General features: G+C 39.7%; 1 protein-coding gene across 2 annotated transcripts in view; it reads right to left on the bottom strand.

The window, feature by feature from the left end:
- Positions 1–2,589: 2,589 nt before the first annotated feature.
- me1 (malic enzyme 1, NADP(+)-dependent, cytosolic) overlaps positions 2,590–24,046 on the bottom strand; it is an 82,202-nt gene continuing 60,745 nt past the window's right edge. For both annotated transcript variants that reach the window (XM_061081108.1, XM_061081107.1), the window contains exons 6-14: positions 19,143–19,246; positions 8,921–9,030; positions 7,759–7,856; positions 6,997–7,110; positions 6,197–6,302; positions 4,429–4,571; positions 4,161–4,334; positions 3,290–3,388; positions 2,590–3,203 (exon numbers count right to left, since the gene is read on the bottom strand). In XM_061081108.1, coding sequence (XP_060937091.1) covers positions 3,036–3,203; positions 3,290–3,388; positions 4,161–4,334; positions 4,429–4,571; positions 6,197–6,302; positions 6,997–7,110; positions 7,759–7,856; positions 8,921–9,030; positions 19,143–19,246 — 1,116 coding nt within the window. In that variant the 3' untranslated portion in view covers positions 2,590–3,035. The remainder of the gene's footprint in view (positions 3,204–3,289; positions 3,389–4,160; positions 4,335–4,428; positions 4,572–6,196; positions 6,303–6,996; positions 7,111–7,758; positions 7,857–8,920; positions 9,031–19,142; positions 19,247–24,046) is intronic.

Here is a 24,046-nt window from a genome sequence, read left to right as displayed (position 1 = left end):
TAATTGGCCTTTTTACTAGTGAACAGACAAGCAATAGGTAATATGTGAACGTAATGTAATTTATTCTATATCCCATTTTATAGACAGAGTATAGAACAGGATATAATGCCAACCACTAGCACTGTCATACAAGAGCAGGAACAAAACATATACACTTATATGAAAATATTGCTGGTGAACTGAGCTTTGAGTTAATGAGAGGATTTATAGTTTGGGGTAATAGTGCATATATATTAGTCATTACCTTGTGTCATTATATTGATTCAGTAGAAACCAAAGCTGCATTAGACTTATATGAAAAGATGATTATATAAAATGTGCTGGAGAGGAGAGATGATAAGTGCGCACTGGAATTATTATTGTTACTCATGTTGCATTATAATGATTTTAAGCCCTTTTGTTGACATCTTCTCAGACAGTATGTTAGAGCGCCATCTGCTGGTCTTGTATTATAATGTCTTCACAAAGCTGCAAATTTCAGTCTATATCCACTGTGGCTTCAGAACAGATCATACACCAGTATATATGTGCAAAATTGACGATAGGAACATGCACGTTAAACATAGTAAAATAAATTGTGAAGCAAATAATGGCAAAAAGGACAAACTTTGGGTCCTGAGAGAAAATGAAGTGATAGTATACAAGCTGTGTGTGTGCATTGGTGGCCGACTGGCCGGGCAGATGGGTGAGGGTTTTGGGGCTTACTGTCACACAGGCGACTGGAGGATGGGTAGACAGACTCACACAGGCGACATTCCCTCGGGGGCTTTCACTGATAGACACCGATCACAAGGTCTTAACAAGGTTCCATTTAATGTGAGATTGTAAACAAGGTCAAAGGGATGTCGGGTTACAGCTGCCAGTCGCTGGCCAGTTTGTGAACCAGCAAGGTACATCAGAGGATATTAGAAAGAGTCAGAGATGAGAAAGAGATATCAACACTATTTTACACACTTTACACACATTTGCAGAGGAGCAAACTTTAAAACACTGATTTGAGACAGGGGTACTGTTACTGCAGGTTACACATCTGCAGCTGCTATACGGTAGGCAGAGAACCGTGAATCATGATTTGATTTCTATTTGAGAAAAAGCAACAAGGTAAGTCTAGACAGCTATAACTTAAAGTTATACATACATGGAGATAAGAGTTATCTATATGAGATGGACAAAAAACTGAAGTATCCAAAATTTTGTAAGTGGACAGTACAAAAATTCAAAGAATTATCAAAAGAGAGAGAACTTTGAATTAGTTGATCATTTATGTTAAAAGTTGGTACTTCTGTCCATGCGACACCTGTTTATGTTTGACTAAAAAACCCTATTTGAATATTGATGGAGCATTCACAGTCTAGACAGCTAACTGACTACTGGATGGTGTTGACATTGAGACACATTGTCATGTCAGAGTGTCGGTTGCCCTGGGCTGATTAGAGATTCAAAGTGAGGGTGGGGCAAAGAAGTGAGGAAAACAAATGTTTGTCTGAGTGTGGCCCCGGGACAGACGCTCAGTACTGCACACTGACTGGTCTGGTTGCCTTTCTATTGATTACAGACTGGGATGGGCAGTGGCCCAGCCAAGGCCTCTGGTACTGATGTCTGGCCTGTGATCGATTAATTAACATTATATCATCTGCACTTTAATTCAGACAGGACCAGACACACACAAACAACACTGTTGGTCCATAAGCCAATTACATTTTTTGATTCACCTGCTGTTGTGCTTTGCCTGAATATACCACAGACATATGTGTGTGTAATATGTTGGTTAAAGGGAAAATAATATAAATAATGGTGGAGCTCAGGGAATAAATCTGATTCTTTTGTTCACTGATCAGATCAGCAACATTACAATAAAATAGTTTTTAAGGTGCCTCATGTTCTGACGCAGACACCCGACCCTTTGCTGCACGTCTCTCTCACACTTTCTGTCATATAAAGGCCAAAGTGCCCAAAAAAACTTTGCATTTTCTATTGAATAATAATAATTTATTTATTAACATATATATATAGACAGATAGTATGTCTCTTTGTTACTGTCAGTCAAATCTTGTCAAACCCCATTGAAAAAGACAACAAAGAGTTTTCTCTAAATAAATAATGCAAACATGTGCTTAATAACTGTTGTTTCAAATGTTACACAAATGCAACGTATGTTTATATTAGGTATATATAGTCAACCATTACTTCTATCAAAATATGTCAACAATCAATAAAAATAACTCTAAATTTGCTAATTCTGTTGCAATGATAATCATTGGCCTCTGGAGGGGGCCATAATACCATATTTGCTCAATGCTGTAAATAAGAGATTCAGTTGTAAGGATTATGAACTATAAAGTGAGTGCTGCCACTGCGACCAAATAAAAATACACCAAAGATGTCAGAGAGAGGAAGTTAGGAACAGGACTTCCTGTGAGACCAACTTAATGATGGCTGCTCACATTCTATTATAAATCTTCTTTGTACTGTACACAGGCACATACTTACAGTTTAGTGCATCTTTTTCATTTGTCGGCACAGATGTAATAATCAAACATGGAAAACATTATTTCAAACCATTTTTATTTGACAAAGAGTTTGGGGGTTATATCTTACACAGTCAAAAAGTAACTGCCTGATAAAATACAATAAAAAGTTTCCTTTGAAAGATTTTCTCTAAATATATTATTGTAAAATTATTCCAATCTTTCCTCAATTTAATAAAACAGCATCTGTTTCACATTTCATCAGCTTCCATTTCATCTGTACTTAATAAATGATGGACTATTTATTACAAACCTGTGTAAACTACTATTCTACTATTGTAGGGAAGGTGCTAATAACAAGAAATAAAGCTCAATACCTCCTAAAGTAGACCCACCAGAAGTATGAAGCGTTCCAGTATTGGCTCTTGTATTGCCACCATACATTTCACAGTAATATATGAATCAGAAAATTCTGCACACATCCTCTCTCAAACGACTTGTGATGGTATTGCCCATCAGTAGTTAGATTGTCCCTGCAGGGCTCATTCTGTCTCTCTGTCCAGTGTATTAAAGTTTGCATGACTGCACGGTCATGCTGTCGGCCGGCCAGCGGTAAGAGTCCACCACGAACTCGTCATAGTCGGTGCTGTAAGTCAGCGAGCGCACGTACGCTTCTTTGTCGGAAGGCTCCGGGCGAAGTGAGGCCAAGTTGTGTTCGTAGGCATATTCCATGATCTGTAATGAACAGGAAGTTGAAGTTAAACGTAGTCATACAGATGTGGTGGGCTACATGTGCTGCTTTATATAAACTGAGCCCTCACCTTCACAGCCAGTTTGGCAGAGACGTCCCTGATGGAGCAGAGAGGCGGATACAGCCGTCCCTCTGACAGATCCTTCTCTGTCACCAGGTGAGCGAGAGTCTGTTAAACAGCAAACATAACGTTGCTGTTATCACAGAGAGAAACTATATAACATGCTACATGAGTCCCAGTTTGCGCTGCCACTTTCCATTCATATTCAGTGAACACAGTTGTGGTTAAATAAATAAACAATATGGAAAAAAAAAAAATAACTAGGATCAAATATAACATCAATTATAAGAATAACGTTTTAAATGTGATGTTATAGATCAGCCTGAGCTTTGGGATGATCTGTATCCTTCATAACCTTGAGTCAATCAAGTACTTGTTTTATTATTATTGATTTATTCATTAGTAGTTTTATACTTTCACACTTTTTTTCAGATCTCAAAAACGATATAATGAGAACAAGGGATGTTTGACAACATGGTTAATTATTAATATATTAAAATATAAAGCATTGTCATGGATTCAATTTTTACAGAAATTGGCAAACAACTTTAAAATGCTACTTACCCTTCAATAATAATGATGCAGGGATACAATATACAATATATGCTCTGAATACTTGAACTTGAGTTTCCTGTGTACTTTTACTAGATTTTAGTGTATGACTTCTAGTTGTTTTTTTCAGTCTCATTATGAAAATGATAAGTTGGGAAATTCTTTCTCCATTGTTGTATCTAAAGTTAAATGAAATTCTCAAAACATTCAGTCGATTCTCAAGATGTGGCCTGAATGAGACTTAAGGAGGTTAAGTGGAGGTTCAGTAAAGACAATTTACAAAGTTACAAAGCTGTACAATTCCAAACATTAATTTTCTGTGTGTTACCTCCGCTGCAGTAAGGAAGATTTCCTCTGTAATTTGACGGATGGCACATGCTGTGACGCCCAGGCCCACACCGGGGAAGATGTAGGCGTTGTTTCCCTGACCAGGATAGAATGTCCTCCCATCAGGCAGCGTGACAGGGTCAAAGGGACTGCCACTGGCAAAGATGGCCTGCCCCTGCAATACAGAGGAGTACGTATTCAGCCATTGTTTTATTAGAGATAAGAGACAGAAATAATTCATAGCTATATAGAGTGTGTAGAGTGAGTACCTGTGTCAGTGTGTAACACTGCTCAGCAGTGCACTCAGCTTTGCTGGTAGGGTTGCTGAGGGCAAAGATGATAGGGCGTTCATTGAAAGACGCCATGTCCATGATGATCTGTTCGGTGAACGCTCCGGGAATAGCGGCAACACCTGACACACAAAGCCATCAATGTACAACATTACATTTAGAACAGGTTTGATCAAATATGAATCATTATCAATCATAATCATCGATTTTTAAAACATAAAAAAAAACAAAAGAAATGACTTAATGATTTTTTACACCATGTTTTTTGCCTAAATATCCTCTACCGGAAGAAGCGATGCTAGCAGATGTAGCAATGCGACCGCGCACCCTGCGCATGCTCTGGGGGGGGGCTGATGTGCAGTGTGTGCATGTGAATGTGAAGGCAGCTCCAGAGGAGGAGGTCAGATGATGTTAAGGCTAAAAACATGATGTAAATGATGCCGTTTCTATTCAAATCTGAATGTTGTGGCTTAAGGACACTTGGATGACACCACAGGAACAGTATGGAGGCATTTAACGTCTTTATGTTTTTGTTTTTTTTGTTTGAAGAAAGGGTAGCCATATTCTGATTCTATATTGGATTTGACTGCAGCACTGTTTACACCTAAAACTCCACAAAAGAGTCCACAAAAGTGTTTTGTGGACTCAAGCACTTCATCCACCCCTCCATCGGCATAGTAGTTAGTAGATAATGAGTGAATTTACAACCATTCCTTTCCGGTTCACTTGAAGTCAGGGTTAGGGTTATTATTTTTATTACAATAACTGTGTTTATCGTTGGACAAGGAAGTTCTTTTGTATCTATCATGATGGTAGAGACTAGGGATGAGCGAGTACAGCATTATCTGTATCTGTATCTGTTAACCATATGAATTATCCGTATCCGTATCCGTACTCGGAGTGGGCGGGGCCTAACCCGGAAGTGGGTGTGATTTAACCCGGAAGTGGGCTGGTTCAACATAACCTCTTTTTTATCTTTGACATTTTTTTATGATTTTTTTATTTTATTTTTTTTTAAATTTATTTTCACACCAGGTGTGTGTGTGGGTGTGTGTGTGTGTGTGTGTGTGAGTGAGATGCGAGGGACGTTCACTGTCTCCCGGAGAAATGAACACTCTGTGTTTTTAGTATATAAAGACGTGAATTATATTCGTTCACAAGTCATACAGACTGGTTTTGTTATTTTCACTTTACATTAACACTTAAAGTTTAGTGCAGTGTAATTGTTTGCCGTGATAATTAAATGCCAGTGTGATAATAAATGACAATTTCAAACCATACATACTGTCATGTTGTACTGTATTTAATAGAGGTTTACTTTACTGTAAAGTAAGTGTAAATGTAAAGTGAAAATAACAAAACCAGTCATTATGACTTGTGAACAAATATAATTCACGTGTTTCTATACTAAAAACACAGAGTGTTCATTTCTCCGGGAGACAGTGAACGTCCCTCGCATCTCACTCACACACACACACACACACACACACACAGTCCGGATGCGCAATGAACCTGAGTGACTGAGAGACAGAGAGCTGTTCTGTGAGTGAGTGAGCAGAGCCGTGTGTGAAGGGGAGCGCTGTGACGCTGTGTGAGGATTTTCATTCAGTCCGAGCACAGATAATGACTCCGATTACTCGTATAATAATCGTACTCGGCAAAAGTGCTTTATCCGTACCGGATACTCGTTTCAGCCGAGTATCCGGCTCATCTCTAGTAGAGACAAACAACATGCACGTTGCTTTACCAATAATTGCTGTGGGTTTGAGTTTCCGGACTACATCCTCCAGTTTCCTCATCTGTGGGTGCTCATGAGCAAACCTCTCCTTCTCATGAGTCAGGTTGTCCCGACCCTGAGGTGAAGAGGGGGGCGTTAAAAACATAAAACCATCTGTGGAAACACTAAACACTTACAAAAAAACAAAAAAACATGGCTGAATTCAACATATTCAGCCAACAGATTTAGGTTTAATGCTCACAAAATGATGGATTTTTTGTAAATATCACAACTTTGGATCAAGAGAGTGACAGGGGAGATATAAGAAGATGCACATGAGAATGGCAGAAGGTGGAATGAAAGGCAGAGGGATGAGAAAAAACAGAGAAGAGGAGGTGAAGGTATGGGGGAGGAATAATAAATAACATGGATATTGTGGAGAAAACAGATGTATAACCCCGTGGAGAGCTCTTTTGCAGTGATTCCAAGGAAAGACCTCTGTCATAGAAATCAACAAACCAGAGGAAATGTGTTTTTCTGGATAGTGGAGGAGGCAGTGATGACAACTGCTCAGGAAGATCCACCCTCACATATTCTCAACCTGTCGTTTGATGTCAGTCTCTCATGTTTCTATTGATTTCAGAAATAATTTAAGTAAATCTTTCCATATTTCTATCTTTCATACTTCCTGGCATAGTTTTTTTTTTAAGCATCTATATACATTGAAGCAAATAGATTAATACTGGACCATTAATTCAGGTCAGCTACGGCGCTTAGATGCCTGTGTAGGTTGCATGTGTTTATATTTGTATGCTTGCTGGACAAGTCACCTTGACAATGAGACCCTTGGAATCAACCATCCAGATCTTTTTCAAGCTCTCTTCCTGTTTGAGTCCCTCCTTCTCCATGGCCATGGTGATGAGCTCAGCAATCCCCATGGCTGCCTGGTAGCAAGACACAAGGGAGAAATGATAATGAATCATAACTTTAATTAATTGTTCCACACTCAACTCAAAATGGAACACCAACATCATTACCTCTAATGAGGTTATGTTTACAACCCTGTCTGATTACTTGTTGGTTTGTTTGCATGCAAGTAAGATAACACAAAAACAACGCAACATATTTGTATTGAAACTTAATGGAAGGATGCAGAATGGGTCATGGAAGAACCCATTAAATGTTGATGTGCATCCAGATCAGAAGGTGGATCCAGGATTTTCTTTCCATTTAATTGAACATTATGAGATTTCACATGTAGAGTAAAAAAATGAATGTCCCTTTTTTTAATATGTGATATTTGGTGAAGATTGATTGAATTTTGATTCTTGGGCGTTGGCGGGGGTATGAGCTCTACTGAGTGCCATATAGTTTTGAGTATTTTTCTCTCAATAGAATAGGAGTAAAATTCCCCATATTTCACTGGGAGACATGGTTGTGTTTTTTCATTCTTAAAGTAATCATTTTGCCTTAACAGATACAGTAAAGAGCTGACAGAAAATAACACAACAGAGGGGTGAGGACATGTAGACGTTCCCTGGCAGTTCCATAGCAGACAAATACACATAGTCAGCCTAACTTAAAGCACCTACCTCCCCTGCACCTTGGAAAACAATGGTGTGGTCACCCATTTTGGTCTTGGTGATGCGGAGGGCGGCCAGGAGTCCAGCTACTGCCACAGCAGCAGTACCTGAAGGTTACACATGAGCATCACTGAAGAGTTCAACCTACAATTAATGATATTCTTCATGAGATGAGCAACATGAGGCTATTGTTTTTGACTTTTTAAACTCAAGAAAAATATGTGTATCAGTCAATAAATATGTTTTTATCAACTCTCCTAAAGATGTTTTTCGAGTGAGTCCCTGAGCCTGTGATCACACTGGCTCTTCACAGTATCGTGATCAACACTAATGGGCCAAGAAAAAGAACAAACTGCAATCAACCAAATGTTGATGTTTGAAACAATGTATTTAAAATGAGTTTGAGAATTGTTTTATGGGGAAGGAATTGCAAGAATCATGTGTGTTAGTACTGATGGATAAACACATGTGTTTTGGTGAATAACAAACGATAAAAACATGTTTATAAATACATCTTCACTGGGCACTTTGAACTATCATTTGGAAAAAGTGTAAGACTGTACTGCCCAGTTTCACCATCCAGGTTCCCAGAAAGCTAATAAAGACAATGACATTTTAACTCTCTGTAACATTCACAACACAAGCGTGTGTAAGTGTTAAAGACGAGTGTGTTTTTACAAAAAGGGGAAACTGTGGAGTCATCACTTGGATAAGCCCAGAGAGTTATACTGAGGCTTTCTCCTCAGATGTTTGTGTGGGGAGGGTTTTCGTGCTATTCTGTGAGATGAAGCTTTATAAAAGAATGTGGGTTCTATTCTAAATTGCAGTGTTACGGGATGAGACATAATTACACTCTGCAACTTTTATCTTAGCATTCATTGCATGGACTTCAGGGGAGAGGTGTCAGTGTATATCTGAAGTGAACAGTGTCATTTAAGAAAACAATTTTGGATAAATGCGAAGAATCAACAACACAGTTTTGTTGAATTATTCACATCAGGGTACAGTTAGATTAACACGACAAGCTTATATGAGTGAGGTACAGCTGTGGCATTTCTTTCCCTCTTTTTCTTTCATTGTTCCAGTGAAAAATGTGACTTAATCTAACTTGAAAAACAAAGAATATATATGCCAATAGTATTAATATTTTTTACACTGATCATGTGGTTACCTTGGATGTCGTCGTTGAATGTGCAGTACTTGTTGCGGTACTTGCTCAGTAGACGGAAAGCGTTGACATTTGCAAAGTCCTCAAACTGGATCAGACAGTCGATCCCATACCTGTGAAAAGAGAGCAGCTTTACTTTGAGTGAACCAAAAGAAGACCTACCGAAATTAACTAAAGCAAGTAATGTGAGAGGTAATTTTCTGGGAGAGGAGCCTCTGCTTTCAAGCACTATTTCAGTCCAGAGGGGGGCGCTCTTCCACTATATGACGTGGCACAGGGTGATAAATGAAGAGGGGGGATGTCGACTCCTCAATGCCACCATGTTCAAATTGTAATCACAATATTCTGAGTGACAGCTATATGAGCATGTTTCAAATGACAACAAGTGGGAATCTCTTTTGTTAGTTATGTCTAAAGTGGTGACTTTAAAGCCACAGAACTTTGTGCTGCGTTTTGTTTAATGGACATTTAACAGGCTGACACCTGCTTCCCCAGCTGTTTGACAGAACCTCACAATGAGTTTTCAGGAGAGAAGGTCAAACCCCCACAAAAGGAGCTGGATCCTATTAACATCAAATTTGAAAGAAAAGAGCAGAGCCCACCCAGTCCCCAGTAAAACAGCAGTGTTCAATTTAACACCATGCTGCTCAGACCACCTATCAAATGTAGTCAACACACACACACACACAGGAGCCTGCGTCAATAAGCCCCTACAATAACATATAACAAAATAAGCCGTAAAACCAGTGTTATGAGTCTGTAAATTAGATTTAGCAACAGCAAGATCCCAAGCCTTTCAACAGATGAAACTGAAATGTATCAAATAATTGCAGGGAGCTTGCTGCTGCTCAGGCTCAACGATTATAAACAGTTAAACATGTACCAAAAGAAAGAATAAAAAGTAGAAAAATGAACACTGATAAAAGTGCAGAAGAAAATAATGTATACATCAAAAATATGTTTAATCTGGCTCCAAATGCAATAGTCTTTTTTCCTCATTTTGTCATACTCTGTATTGATAGATGGTTTTCCTGCTTAGCTTCCAACCATTCTGCTGCTATAGCATCTCAACCGTCCTGTTCCTGCAGGATAAATATAACGCTGTCACCAGAAAACTTCGATACATTTTGCTCTCACAACTCTTGGTAATTTGACAGGTCCTTGATTTTAAGTGATAGCAAGAAAATTCATTTTTTATTTAAGTTTTTGGGGCTGGCAACTGCTCGCTTAAAAGTTAGATAACAAGCCTATAAGGCTTACTTTGCCTATATGATTTTGTCCTGTTCAAAAGGTCTGGATGCCTTTGTTAAATATCATATAAAAGTGATTATGTACTCCATCCTGATAATGCAAGCTGAAAAAATATAAATAAACAGTGTTGTTGATGAATTGTAAGGTGGCACTAGATAATCCTTGTAGTATTCAAAGGTCAGAAGTCTTTGAATCTAGCATTAACACTGTTTGGCGGTTTGGTTAATGTACTCATTTGAACAGGCTGCACAGACATGAATGTTATTCTTGTACTTTTTTCCAGTGCAGAGAAATGGCTTTAAGTATGAGGACCAACTGTTACTCATTTAGATTCAAATGGGGTCGTTTTAATGAATGGAGTCCATATGACCAGCCCCTTCTTGCGGTAGCTATTCATGACCCTGGACCTCAGGGTTTTCTGAAGACCTCAGAGTTCACAAGTCAAGATGAGCTTGCAGATGTTTTCAGAAATGGCTGAGGCCATGGAAGTCGTTAAATAAGAGTTGTAAGATAATACATTGTATTTCTTTTCTTTAACTGTATAGTAAATTTAAGGCAAAATGTGATTAGAGCTTTGCATTTCCTGCATTACATTTCCTGCCTGCTAGCTTACTACATTATGAGTCTATGTGGCAGAGTCCATGTTTTGTTCTCCAAACTTGTCCACTCAAACACAAATCATTCTGTGTACACGACATCCCATCTCACAACAATGAGCTCAAAAGTTAAATTTGAATGGAGCTATAATGCCACATCAATGGTGCCCTAGGCTCATAGTATTCAGACCTGCCCACCATGCAAAATGACAGACAGAGCATGATTTCCCGGACAGAAGTTAAAATTGTTACAAATGTGGAACATATATTAAACAAAGCTACAGGAGCATTACATTAACCAGGAGAGATGTGTTTCTGAGTTTAGAGAATATGGTTTATAAAATGTTTTTAACGAGAAGACACTTCAAACACTTCAAGAACAGGGTCCACTCCCACTTCACAACTGTACTGGCAGGAGAAGACAATTACTAGTGTTCTGTTCGAGGAAAATTCTTACACAAGCTATAATTGCAGCTCAGACTTTGCAGTACACCAAACAACTGACTATTTTTCAATACACATTTCAAAAGCAGGAAATATGGGATAACTATGTGTTGTGACTCAAATTAAAGATGAGCAGTGTAATGCTTGAGTCAATTCCACAGATAGAAACAATGGTTAGGTTGTCTTAAACCTGTTTTATAAACAACAGCACTCATGTTTCAGTCAGTGAGTGAGAGAGGAAATTAAGAACAGGCTGAGCAAACAGAGGAAACCATCTGAAACACCTGCAGCCCACTGAGCTAACTGAACAACAGGAGAGGTGACAGGGGGATGAATGTTTTTATTCTCTCCTCACACAGTCGCCTTCTGCAGTTAAGGTTTCTCACTCTGTTTTCTCTTTTCCTTCACTATCTTCTCACTTTCTCTTTCTTTCTGCTCTATTCCAGCTTCTTTATGAAACCCCACCTAACACCTACTCTGGAAAAAGTCATGTAAATCTCAAAAAAGCCGTTTCCTACTTGTTACAGTGGCTGCTAAACTGCTTATTTTCAGCTGGGGGAGGATGTTGAGCGGAAGCACACAGAGAAAGAAATGCAGCATGAGAAGCAACCTGAGTTCAGCTATAATAAAACTTAATGTCCTGATCAGAGAGTGCTATTGGAGGGTCAGTGTATGTCCTTCCCTCTGCCACACTGCAAGACACTGACGCCTAATACAGATTCTGACAGCTCTGCTGACTTACTGCCAACACGGCAGTAGCGTCAAAGAGAGAAATGTGTTTTCTATCAAGCTGAGAGCAGCACTAAAGCACAGAGAACCTGTGTGAAGAGGAGGAATAATGAGGCCAAGAAGGGAGCTATAAATGTTTTTATTGTGTTTGGGCTTAAGGAGACAGAGACAGGCAACAAGCGACAGGATAGATGTGGCCTATCCCAAATGCCAGCACAGCTCCCTCTAGGATAGCACGGTGCATGTCGCTACGTGAGAGGTCAGGTTAGTTCACATAGACCCAAGCTGCTCATGAAGTGGAGTCTAAAGAAGAGGACTTGGGGATGTATTTTATGCAGAAGTCAAACTACATGTTGAACTTCCTGTAACTATTCTCATCACACGATAAAGCCAGAGGATTATGCTGCCTGCCAAACACTGAACTCATAGATTTTTGTTCTTGTTTTATCGAGTGAAAAAAGAAACATTTGACATGGATCTGAAAATGACTGAGCTGTGAACATGTGCACTTTTATGGGCTTTCACTGACCATACAACACACAGTAGGACACAGTGTGGTTTTAGGACTTCAGAAAGAAAGAAACATCTTCCCAATGCAAAAAGAGTCATCTTTGGTTCATGGTCTGAGCCAATAAAGATAGAGGGGTTGTTTATGCTACTGTGTGTGTGTGTGTGTGTTTGTGTGTGTGCATGTGTGTGTGTTCGTGTGTGTGTGTGTGTGTGTATTTTTTTTCAGATCCTGGTGAGGATTTAAACTGAATGCTGACAAACTGATGAGGATAAAATTGAGGTCCCCATGGGTCCAGACTACATGTTGACTTACTGATTGACTGTGTAATGATCGATGGATCAACCATGTCCTGCAGACTGCAGGACAGGGTTGATCCATCGTTGATCCATCGTTGCAGTTATCAGATGTGTAATTATATTACATGTCATTTTATCCAAAGCTACTTTCAATTAGTTAGGGGTTGAGTATCTTGCCAAGGACACTTCGGCATGAAGATGGGGAACACTGAGGATTGAATCCCCAACCTTTTGGTTGGAGGACAACCACTCTACCCCTAAGCCACAATCGCAGTGTCACTATTATAATGTTGGTTGAAATGGTTGTTAATGTCATAATATTAGTTGATAGTGTTTGTCACTGTATTAACGTTGGTTGGCTGCTGATGACGTAGCAAGTGGTGTCCCAATTCCTAGGGGAAGACTTTTCAGACCTCTCCCTTGTGGCCTTACTACCAGCGAAGGGCACTTCATATCTAGGGGTGGGACCAAAGGAGAGGAATTGGTACAGGGCCTTTGTTGGGATGTTATGAGGTATGGGTAAAGGTGTAGGGAATGCAGTAAGTCAGTTAGTTTTTCCTGTGGAGATAGTGAAACAAACATGTGTGTGTGTGTGTGTGTGTAGGAGGCCATTTGTGTCCATTGCTCAATATGCTCTTTGGAAGTCTTTCCTTGACAACCCTCTGAATAACAAAAGTTCTCTGGACAAAGAAGCAGATTATGCTCTGTGTTTAAGTCTCAAGGGCAGTACCCAAGCCAGGGCACACCCAAAAAGATGAAAAACACACGCCATATTCCCGCCAGTGCTGGATCCATTAAATCAATCTATTAATCTATCAGCAGCGGAGGAGAAAGATGGAAGGCGTGGGAAAGAGATTGTATATAGAATGTACCAAAACTGCCAAAACCTGGGAAGTTCTTCGAAGGATTGTCTGCCTCACAGATGGTAAATAGAAAATTAAATTTGAATAGACTTGACCAAGGTTTACATATGGATTGGCTGAATAAGGCAAAAAACACAAGAAAAGTCAATGTTAAGTACTTATAATATAATTAACTTGTTATGCAAATGACATTTGGATGACTAATTATCACAATAACAACAAACAATTAAACTCCTGTTTGGTACAAATTATTAACAGCAATATTATTGGTATACATAATTACTGTTACCAAATCGTAACAAATTTCGACACTGCACTTACTCTGTCCCTGAACATTACACATGCCGAGACGAAAGCCAATAAAATTAACAGACAGACAGACAGAGATATGTGGAATCAATGGATAAAATACATATCTAAACATAGTGCATGCTTTTAGAATGATGGTAAACTACTTCTAAATCTATTCATATATCTGTATTACAGTTAATTTAAAGTTTGAGAAATTCCATTATATTTGCCAACTAGGACATGGTCAGTTTAATGGAGATGCTTGAACATTTCATGGCTGTTAGAAAGACTGATCACTTTACATGTCTTTCCAGTGCTTTGTCAACACCAGTCTGCTCAGTGAGCTTGGAGATTAAAAAGGAGCTTGTGGGAAAGTTCTCATATCTGTCACTGGGATGAGAGAACGGGCAAGAAAATGCCTCTCCACCCCTGCTGTGCAAGAATTTAAATTGTGACAGCAAAAACCCTTGGTTCTTAAAATGCTACTCAGGTTTCATTGGGTAGCTGATCTGGGTGCTGTTTAGGTTAGTGCATGCGAGTCTCCCTGTGAAAGCATTGGCCCACCCCAAGGTCCCATCGCCAATGATGTAAACAGAACACCTGGGAGGTCATGCTCACGGTTTCTTTTACTGCCCCTACATTCTACTCTACCCCTATAGATATTACTCAACATACTACCCTACCAATTACTTCACATACCACCCCTTATCAAGACAAAAGGTAGAGTTCAAGGGAAATCTGAGGATGAGGATGAATGTTGAGGTTGAGATCAACAGATCCTACCAATATATCCAGTGGAGGACGGATGAAAACCCTGGCCAGGGGGGCTGAAGGATGATGAGCATGTACCATGGCCTGGAGCAGGTCAATGACCCCATGCCCTCAGGATGAAGCGGGCCCTTGAGAGCGCACAGGTTCCTCTCAAGGTTGCCTCATCTCACAGGGAGTTTATTTTGCCCCAGTTGCAAATTGCATCTCTTGTGAGCAGTCAGGTCAATAGATGGAGCATCTAAACAACATGAGACTAACATGAGACTTGAGAGCGAACCCTTCCGTTGGCTGCATTGTTATATTCACCGTCTCAGTTAAAGGCAGGATTTGAGAGCTTGCTAGTCTTTGTGGCTGTGAATAAGCCATAGTATAATCTTTTAGTAACAAATAATAGTTTGGATTTTTGGATTTTAATTTTAATTGAGAGGTAGTCTCCCATACCCCGACTCCATGCCCTTTCTGGAAGGTCAGAGGCTTTACCCAAAAAGTTTACTGTTAGTATTTCTATATAAGAAATAGATGCTATCAAATTCTGTTATACAAACTATTCACATTGTTAAAATAAATCAAATAAATTAAAGGTAGAGCAGAAACAAAAAAAACAATTACTGGTGTTTAATTTTACATTCAGATTATGTATCCTAAAATTTTTTTATTGCGGTAACTGTTTGTTTAATATCTGTGAGCTACAATCAAGATTTATTTAGTCTAGTTTGACGTTCTCTGATACTTTTATTGATCAATTAAGACAATGCAAACTTCCATAAAATAAAAGAACGGCAGAAGATCCAGAAGTCCAACCTTTCCTGTCATGGGGCTGTTTAAACTATCTGAACCACACTTACAGAATAACACAGAGCTCTTTTGTTCTCAGAACCTTTGACTGTGACTTAAAACTTCCTCACAATAGTTTTGGGATTTGAGTAAAAGAAAAAAACATTTTGTCATTGTTTGTTGGAGCAGTACTTCTACGGTTTCTAGGTACTGACAATACACTCCAATATATTGAGCGTAAATGCTTGTGGCATTATTATAATGATTGATAATGTGAAAAAGAGCATGAAGCATGAGACACCCGGCGCTTGCATGTGGCAAATCATTCAGTCTTTTGGTGTTGTGTCTGGGCCAATCTGGAGGATGAGCGATTCAACAAAAGACCCAGCTCCTTTAGGAAACACAATCTGGCTTCATCCGAATCTCTTGTGAACAGGAAGTATGTGACCTACAATGTACTTCCATATACTGAGGGGGAGACTAGACGCAGAGGTAAAGGTATGAACTGATACTTTCAGTTGGAGCGCATTTATGACCAACGTAGAGGACTCTGCAAAGAGGGGCAAAGACAAGGCAGCTCTGTACAAACACAGCTGTCGAACCTGTGTGCATACATGTGTGTTCGTGTACACACACAGGCTGTCTGTTACCTTCGTCCCTCAGGGGGTTTGTGGCTGCGGTCTTAATAAATCCCTTACCCCCCCCCCCCCCGACCCCCACCTTACTCTCCAGAGAGCTAGCATCTCTCAGCACACATTATTTCTCAAATCCCCGAGCCGTCATTAATGACAAAGACGCATTCTGCATTCTTTCTCCTCTCCTCTGTTGCTCCTTTCATCCATCCATCCATCCATCCCTCCTTTGGTCTGTCTTTTCCTTATTCCCTCAGTGCCAAGAGTTTAAAATAGTTTGTGGCATTCCTGTAGTCTTTGCAGTCTACTAAGATTTGTGTGTAAAACACATATAGAGTCTATAAAACATGTGTGACAGTTTAGATATCATGGCACAAAATATTCCTGACTGAACTGCGTCTCTGCCAGTAAATTCATATCATGCTCCCTAATATATACATGTAATCATCTTATCTTGTGTCTACAAATGCACCAATTATACTTGTTCAAGCAATGTTTGCTGAAAATGATTTTGCCCTGATGTTTTAGAAAATTACTGGGTACATTTAGGAAATAATGGGCTTGGACCTTGACTGCAACAGAAAGTTTAAGAGAGAGACGAGAGTGACAGGTAGACAAAGACATTGTTGGCTTTTGGATGATTAAATAAGTAAATATAGATTACCAACCTTGCCTTTTATTGGAATAGTTTGTCATTTTAGTGAATGTGAGTCAGATAGGAAGATTGATTGTAATTTTTTGACACGTCGATACACCTTGGAAGAAGAAGGTGTGAAGATGTTCTGTCTGAATGTCTATACAAAATAGAGTCAAAGTGTTACTGCTGTGTGACTTAAGCCACTGTTTTGTTAATTACTGTGTAAAGTTTTCATTCTGAGCACATCCCTCAGCACTTTTAAACAGAAAAAGCACACACCATCAAAATCTGAGGTGTGATGAAATGTGACAAAATGGTGAGTGGTTGCCCTGGGAGAAAATACAGAGTTCATAGTTTCAAAACCACGGCTGAGCCCCTTTCATCCTCTGTAAAGTGTTTTGGGTGTGTCATGGAGCAATGAGACTATGAGATAATTTATTTCTGCCTGTAGACAAAACGAGTCAACACATAGGTGATTGTTCAACAGGAGCAGATTTCTGGAGAAGAGGTCTGTTCTGAAATCAATCACTCCTGGTTGCATCAACTGCTCACTGTGTTAAGCATTTTTTAAATCGTAGATCAAAAAAATCTATCCAGACTTTGGCTTACTGATGATGAGTCAATCTGAAGTATTTTAGTTCATGTTTAGTTTCTAAGAAGACTAAACCTGAATATTACTTAAAAGACTGCAGAGCTGTAATCATTCATTCAATGTCTGAGCCCATAATTATTCATTTTCCGCCAATCTGGCTCCTATGGGGAAAAAAAGCATCGCTGTTCCCTGTAGTTGAGAAGCCACCCGGTTATTAGTGTCATGGCTTCCTGTTGCCAGCTGGAGGGGGCCCAGACCCAAGCTTCTCCCTCTGGACTCTGGTCTCTCTGGGTTAGTACAAAGCTTATCCAGGCCCATGTGTGTGTTTGTGTGTGGCTACTGTGGCACCAAGATACAAAGCAATCGGCTACAGGAGTCTTGTTAAGGACAGGAATGCAGTAAACATATTGGGGAGAAGTTCTGAAGAGAATCACAGATACAAATGTCAGTTTAATCAATTCATATATTGGTACATGCAAACTAAATGAGTAACAATATGGAACAGCAAACACACCCCAGTCAAAGAAGTAAGAATGAACCCCTCTATGACCCACTGCTGAATGTAAACATGACTGAAAAACGTTCACATCATGTGTGGTAAGGGACGATATAACCAGATATTTTTCCCTGGACAGGATAAATGGAGTCACCATAGACAAATCAGATTGTTCCACAGACCAGATGTCAACCACTATTCATCTAAGCATCTCTGAACACATGCTCCATCATGTCCCCTAAGCATTCAGAATGATAACGATCACAAACTTGTAGACCTGGACTTTGCTGACGACCTAGCTGCTCTCTCCTAAATAACACTAAACCTGCAGGAGGAAACTGATAAGCTGAACACCTTCGCCAAACTTAAAAAATCTAAGTGATGTCCATAAATGCCAACCCAGATGCAGCCATCACAGTCAACAGTGAACCCATTGACTATGTCGAGGTCTCCACCTACCTTGGCAGCCTTGTCAACAAAGGAATTGCAGCACAAAATCATATCAGATCAAGGCTTGGAAAGCATGCAGAGCATTAGCAAGACTCCAGGGCATCTGGAAGTCAAAAAAGTAGGCTATAGTCTAGGAACAGTCTATTTTCCTTTATGGTTCAGAATGCTGGCGTGTCGTATAAGGTGACATCAACAATATAAATTAAAAACTTTAAAAGGTCACACAGAGCCAAAGTGTGGTACAAGAGATCAGATGTTGGCAGATACAATGACTACAGCATGTCCGGGCCAGCATACCAAAGACTGACACCACATAGAATACACAAAAAAGGTCTGACTTGGGGAGAAGCCCAACATGTAGTCCAAGACAGGCCTAGATGGAGGCATTTCACTGATGCCTCATAGCCCTCAAGGGATGAAGAGGATTAAGATAAGATAAGATTCAGAAGTACTGCATTTCCAAATACTACATTTTGATCAGATTATTGTGTATAATTTTTAAATGGATGTTGCCTGGTGATAGTTCAGTTGTTGTCCACAAAGCTGGTTAGCTATTCTGCATCTTGACTGGGGCAAATCATTCCAATAAAATAAATAGCTCCAACTTCTCTGATCACTTTTCAATTGGCTAATGCCATTCAGAGAGTGAGTAGACTTTTGACTGATATTGCCTAGCAACTACGACTTCAAAAGAAGCTACAGCTGAATCACTGGTGACGGAGATTCCAGACCCTTGAATCCCAAAAGGTTTGGCAGCATCTGCACACACTGACCATGCTAAACTGCTCAACATATTTCTTTTAAGAGCACCGTGCCCTGTCTGTCTTATGATGACAATTGCAGACCCGTGAGAGAAGCGGAGCAAATGAAAGGATGGTTGATATTATCATACCTGTTGGACACAGCCTTCATAAATTCATCCAGCAGGTCATCGTAGGCCTGGCCTCGAACTCTCTTATGCCTCAGCCCGATGTAGAGAGGGTCCTTCAGCAGTTCCTGCAAAAACACATGGAGGCAGAAATCGGAGCAACAGATGAGGGAATGATGAAGGTGAAGGACAGAGAAAGGACCAAATCACATACTTTACCAGAGAAACTGTTTCAAACATTGTGATATGATGCCAATAAAATACAAAATACGCTCACAAAAATAAATATATCTGTATTTGATATTTTAATTTAAGGTTATTCACAAGACTTTAAACATTACTTAAGCCACAAGCAGGGATGTTGGGACCTCACTGTCCTTGTGCCTCGTTGCTGGAGGTTGGTTGACACGGCTCGGTATTTCTTTTGCATTTGCACAGTCAATGAAGGCGTTAAATGGGATGAAATGAAATTCCTGGGTTTTATTAAAACACTAACATTTGGAACAGTAAATAAAGGAACATTAAAGAACATGTTGGACTTGACTTCAGATGAAGCTACTAAATAACCAATATGAAATGGTGTGTGTGTGTGTGTGTGTGTGTGTGTGTGTCCCACAGTCTTAATGTCCAGAGTTCAATCCATATATATACAAAGTCCATGTCAGTCTCCCCCACAAGTCCAACACAGCTCAGTTCAATCCAGTCCAAACAATGAAGAGCAGAAAAAAATCAATTATTTTCATTCATGCCTGTCTTTCACTACCCAACCTGCCTGCCTGTGCGCACCGTGCTTGAGCTCGAACAACACATGACTAGAGTCTTCACGAATTGACATTCAGTGCTGAAATGGAGGCGATAGTCAGAATTTAGCGAGCAAGTGACTGAAAAGTTGGCTTGTAGCTGTTTTCTGTCAGTGCACTTTCATGTTTTTTTGGGGGCGTAGATTTGACAAGAGGCTTCGGATGGGATGTATCGGTTCACTATATTTACTTTTGCTAGCTTTTCCAGAAATACCAACCATAGCTTTAACTGGTTACTCTTTACTGTACAGCAAAATTGAATTACGTGACAATTACATCTGGTGAATAACAAATGTATAGGTAGGTTGGCTTTTATATTTAGATGCCTTAATGTATGAAATTGAGGAGGCAGTTTGTGTGATTTTTATTATGTCTTGAAATTTGGTGGATGTGAAATTCAGAGAGAGAAGAGAGATATATCCTGCATATAATGTGAGCACATCCGCACACATGTACACACACCGGTTTCTCTGTAGACTAAGGTCTCGGCTATAACGTGAACCATGTGTGTGATCCTACATAGCACAAGCAACAGCTCCTGTCATGTTGATTCACACACAATCTGCAAATCCATCCCCAGCAAATCAAAACCTTGCAATTTTCTTCATTTGTACTGTGATATTACTCAGTCAGTGTCTGGTTGTACTATGATGAAATTACAACTCTCGTAGGGCAGGATTAAGAATGACAAGGCAGAAGTTATACAGGTGTATGAATGAAAATAATAGATGTCACTGTAGTCTCTTGACTGTAGGAAACAGGTCTGCGGGAACTATTCATTAAATTCCATTCAACTAAACAGTCCCTTGAACTAACCATTACAGCTGAAGGGGTGACCTTTGACCTTTGCACATGGTACTTCAAGGAGAGGGATGCATGACGTGTACATATTAAGAGCAGAGGTGAATATGAAGGTGTGTGTTACAGAGGGAAGAATGTAGAGAGAAAGTGATGGGGATGAATGAGGTGGATGCCACTTAGCCGTGTTAGATTGTTAACAGACTTTAAAGTATCGGCCTGTATTTCATCAGATCTCGAACATGCTGCACCTGCCTGAAATACTGTAACTTGACTTTGTGTGTCAGTGTCCAACAGGCAGATTCCCACAGAATCAGATTTTAGAGGATAGACTCATATATTTAAATGTGCCACACAACCTCAAAGAGTGGAGAAGTGATCCGGAGAGTTGTCATGCCACATTGGGACAGGCGACCTTTACTTGTGGAGATGGATAATGAGAGGCTGCCACTCGATGAGCGAGTCTTGGACAACGCAGCGGCCACCTTTCCATGGCAGGGTCATGTTTGAGAGCAGCTCAGAAAGTTTATTTTGGGCAATATTTATTTGAAGTTGACAACTCATTTCCTGGCAAGGTTTTAATGGGCTGTAATGGGCAGGGGGTTGCCAAGTTCAACTGTTACCAAAACAAGCAAAAACATTTTCATGTGATCCCACAGAGACGTGGACTGATATCAGAGCGAGATCTTGCTGGTAATTTCACAAGATGATGCAACAGCATGCAAGAAGAGGGGTTTTATGAAGAGTTGTTCCGCTCTGCAGCTTCACTTGCAGATAGAAGTGACACAGGTAGTGGGTTTCAAGAGGGCTGACCCCGTTGACAATGTGTTGAACTGCTGACACAAGTCGTCTTCGTTCTTTGTGTTATACTCCTCCTTTTCTGTCAAGAGGGATTAATCCTCATGTTTGGTTTTACAGTCTCTGCTTGTTAAAGTCATAGGAGCCCCTTATTCTCACTTTCCTAACTGTTGACTGTCAGATTTCAGTAAAGTAAAACGAGGCCAGTTTCCACATGCCTTAAAGAGAAAACAGGACTCTTGATGAGGGAGTTTAAGTTAAGCTTTCATAAAATTGTATTTTAAAGAAGAAAGCCAGACATCAAGAATAGCCTGGACCTGTGGAAGATAAAAGGACCCCCTGAATTTGGACCCTTAAAGCCCCTCCCCACATGACAACAAACAGCAGATTTACCAGGATGACATCACTGACTCTCATTTTAGACTGAGTAAGTTTGTGTTGAAGTTACTCCAGGTGACATCAGACCGGGATACGCACAGACAGTCAAGGGAGATATGGGAATGAAACTGTAAAATCTGGGCTACCAGAAAACATACACTCCTCCATGCTGTGTGTTGTGCATGCATGTGTGTGTTTCTGTGTGTCTTCACCTGCAGCTATTGCTGTAGATTTTGTATGGGTTTTTTTCTGTGAAAACAGAGATAAGAGCTGTGCAGATAGTGAGATTATGTTACTGGTTCTCACACAGCTACCTTTCCTGGACAGAAGAAAAATAACAACTCATCAGTAGCTCCCTTTCTGAATCTCTTAAGCAAAACAGACATTTACAGACACTGAGGCCCTGTCCACACTACTGGAGAAAGATGGGATATTTTCTACTCCTTGAGGAAAATTATCTTTGTCCATATAACCTTTGATTTTGAAATTTGTCCAGACGAGAGCATAAATATGACTACAAGCACTAGTTTTTTTGTTGTTATTCGAACTAGCCCTGTTAACCAATATAGAAATACTAGTATATAGGCATGTTGTTTTTTCTGATGCAGGCTCATTCACCAGCAACAGTGGGAATGCAAAGTAAGCTGGTGTTTTATTGTGGTGAGCAGGAGGACCCAAATGTAGCAGGAACATTTAGGTGGAAAAACTAAAATGTCTTTTTTCAAGCAAAGGCTCTTGCAGATGAAAAGCACAGTCCAAAAATCTAAACCCAAACAATCAATATGCCGAGAAACATCAGGAAAGGTTTAAGCACACACAACCCACATGGAACAAGGGGAACGCGAGAAGCAAGACGAACTGACAAAGATAAAGGGAAGCACAGAGACTTATAGACATAGGGGAGGCAGGGATGATGCATTGAACACAGGTTAAACACATTACAAACAGGTGAAGATGATCACAAGAGCAGGAAAACAGGACAAAGGCATGAAATCAAGTTGTAGACACACAAGGAGCATCATTTCAAAATAAAACATAACTCAGAATGAACACAAATCTAAACACAAGGAGAACCCAGGTAAATGTCCACAAACTAAGGCATCCTAAACCAGAACCAAAACAGTCTTTACGGTTTTTTTCAAAAGTTAATCGCCATAACGGCAGAATCATGACAGCTGGGACATCATTGTTTCCATAACACTCTGTTTTACATGTACACACAGGTACACAGAAACTGATTTTCCAAAGCTCCATTTAAGTACACTGGTTAAAGCACTGGTTGTGTAGACAAGAGGCCCATACGCAAAGGAAAAAGTTTGTTTTGCAAAATATCAGCATTTGATTAGAAAAGGCATAAATCTCTTCATGATCTGATAAGAGATCAATGTAATAGTGGTATTAAAATTGTCATCTAATTCATAAATCAAAACAATAAACCTGTAAAGTTCACAAATGTTGACTTCAATTTACCGAAAAAATAATAGTACAAAGACAATCTTGGTCAGGGGATTTGCCTGTATGATTGTTTGGATGTCTGCCTGCTTGCCTCTATATCTACTCCCATATCCCCTCAAGGACAAATTTAATCCCATAATAGCAGTCATTTTTATAATTAGCTGGAGCTACTGTTGCCTCATAGCCTTTCCCACCCTCATCTGCTTCCGTTGGGCATTTACAGTCTGGGCTGCAGCGTGAGGCGGAGCATCCAGGAGCAACAGGCAAGCGCAATACATGTGTACAATACAGCCGACCCATTTATCCCATTACATCTCATTTAGCTTGTCATCTCTTCAGAGTAATAGAAAAAGAGACTAAAGTAAGCAGCAAAACCATGTGTGTGTATGTGTGCTATGGCAGGCAAGTGTGCGTCTGTGTATATAGTATACAGTACCTGTTAAAGAAATATGAGGAAAATTATCTTATGTCTTTCTTTCCAAGAGTTAGGAAGATTTGGTTGTAGTAAATCTCATGTTCAGCATAATAAGTCAAAATTTCTATGATGTAATGACTTATTTAATGCATTTTTCTCATAAGGTAAAGAAAATGTGGTTAGTTGCATTCATTTGTTTTTATCATTTTTGTTACTCCAGCTCCATCACAGATGCCTTTCAACAACCACCAACCTTCCAAAACTCACATATCACATATTTAAAG

The sequence above is a fragment of the Limanda limanda genome, chromosome 11, assembly GCF_963576545.1.
Source record: "Limanda limanda chromosome 11, fLimLim1.1, whole genome shotgun sequence".
NCBI lineage: Eukaryota > Metazoa > Chordata > Actinopteri > Pleuronectiformes > Pleuronectidae > Limanda > Limanda limanda.
This window is presented reverse-complemented; position numbering and strand designations above follow the sequence as displayed.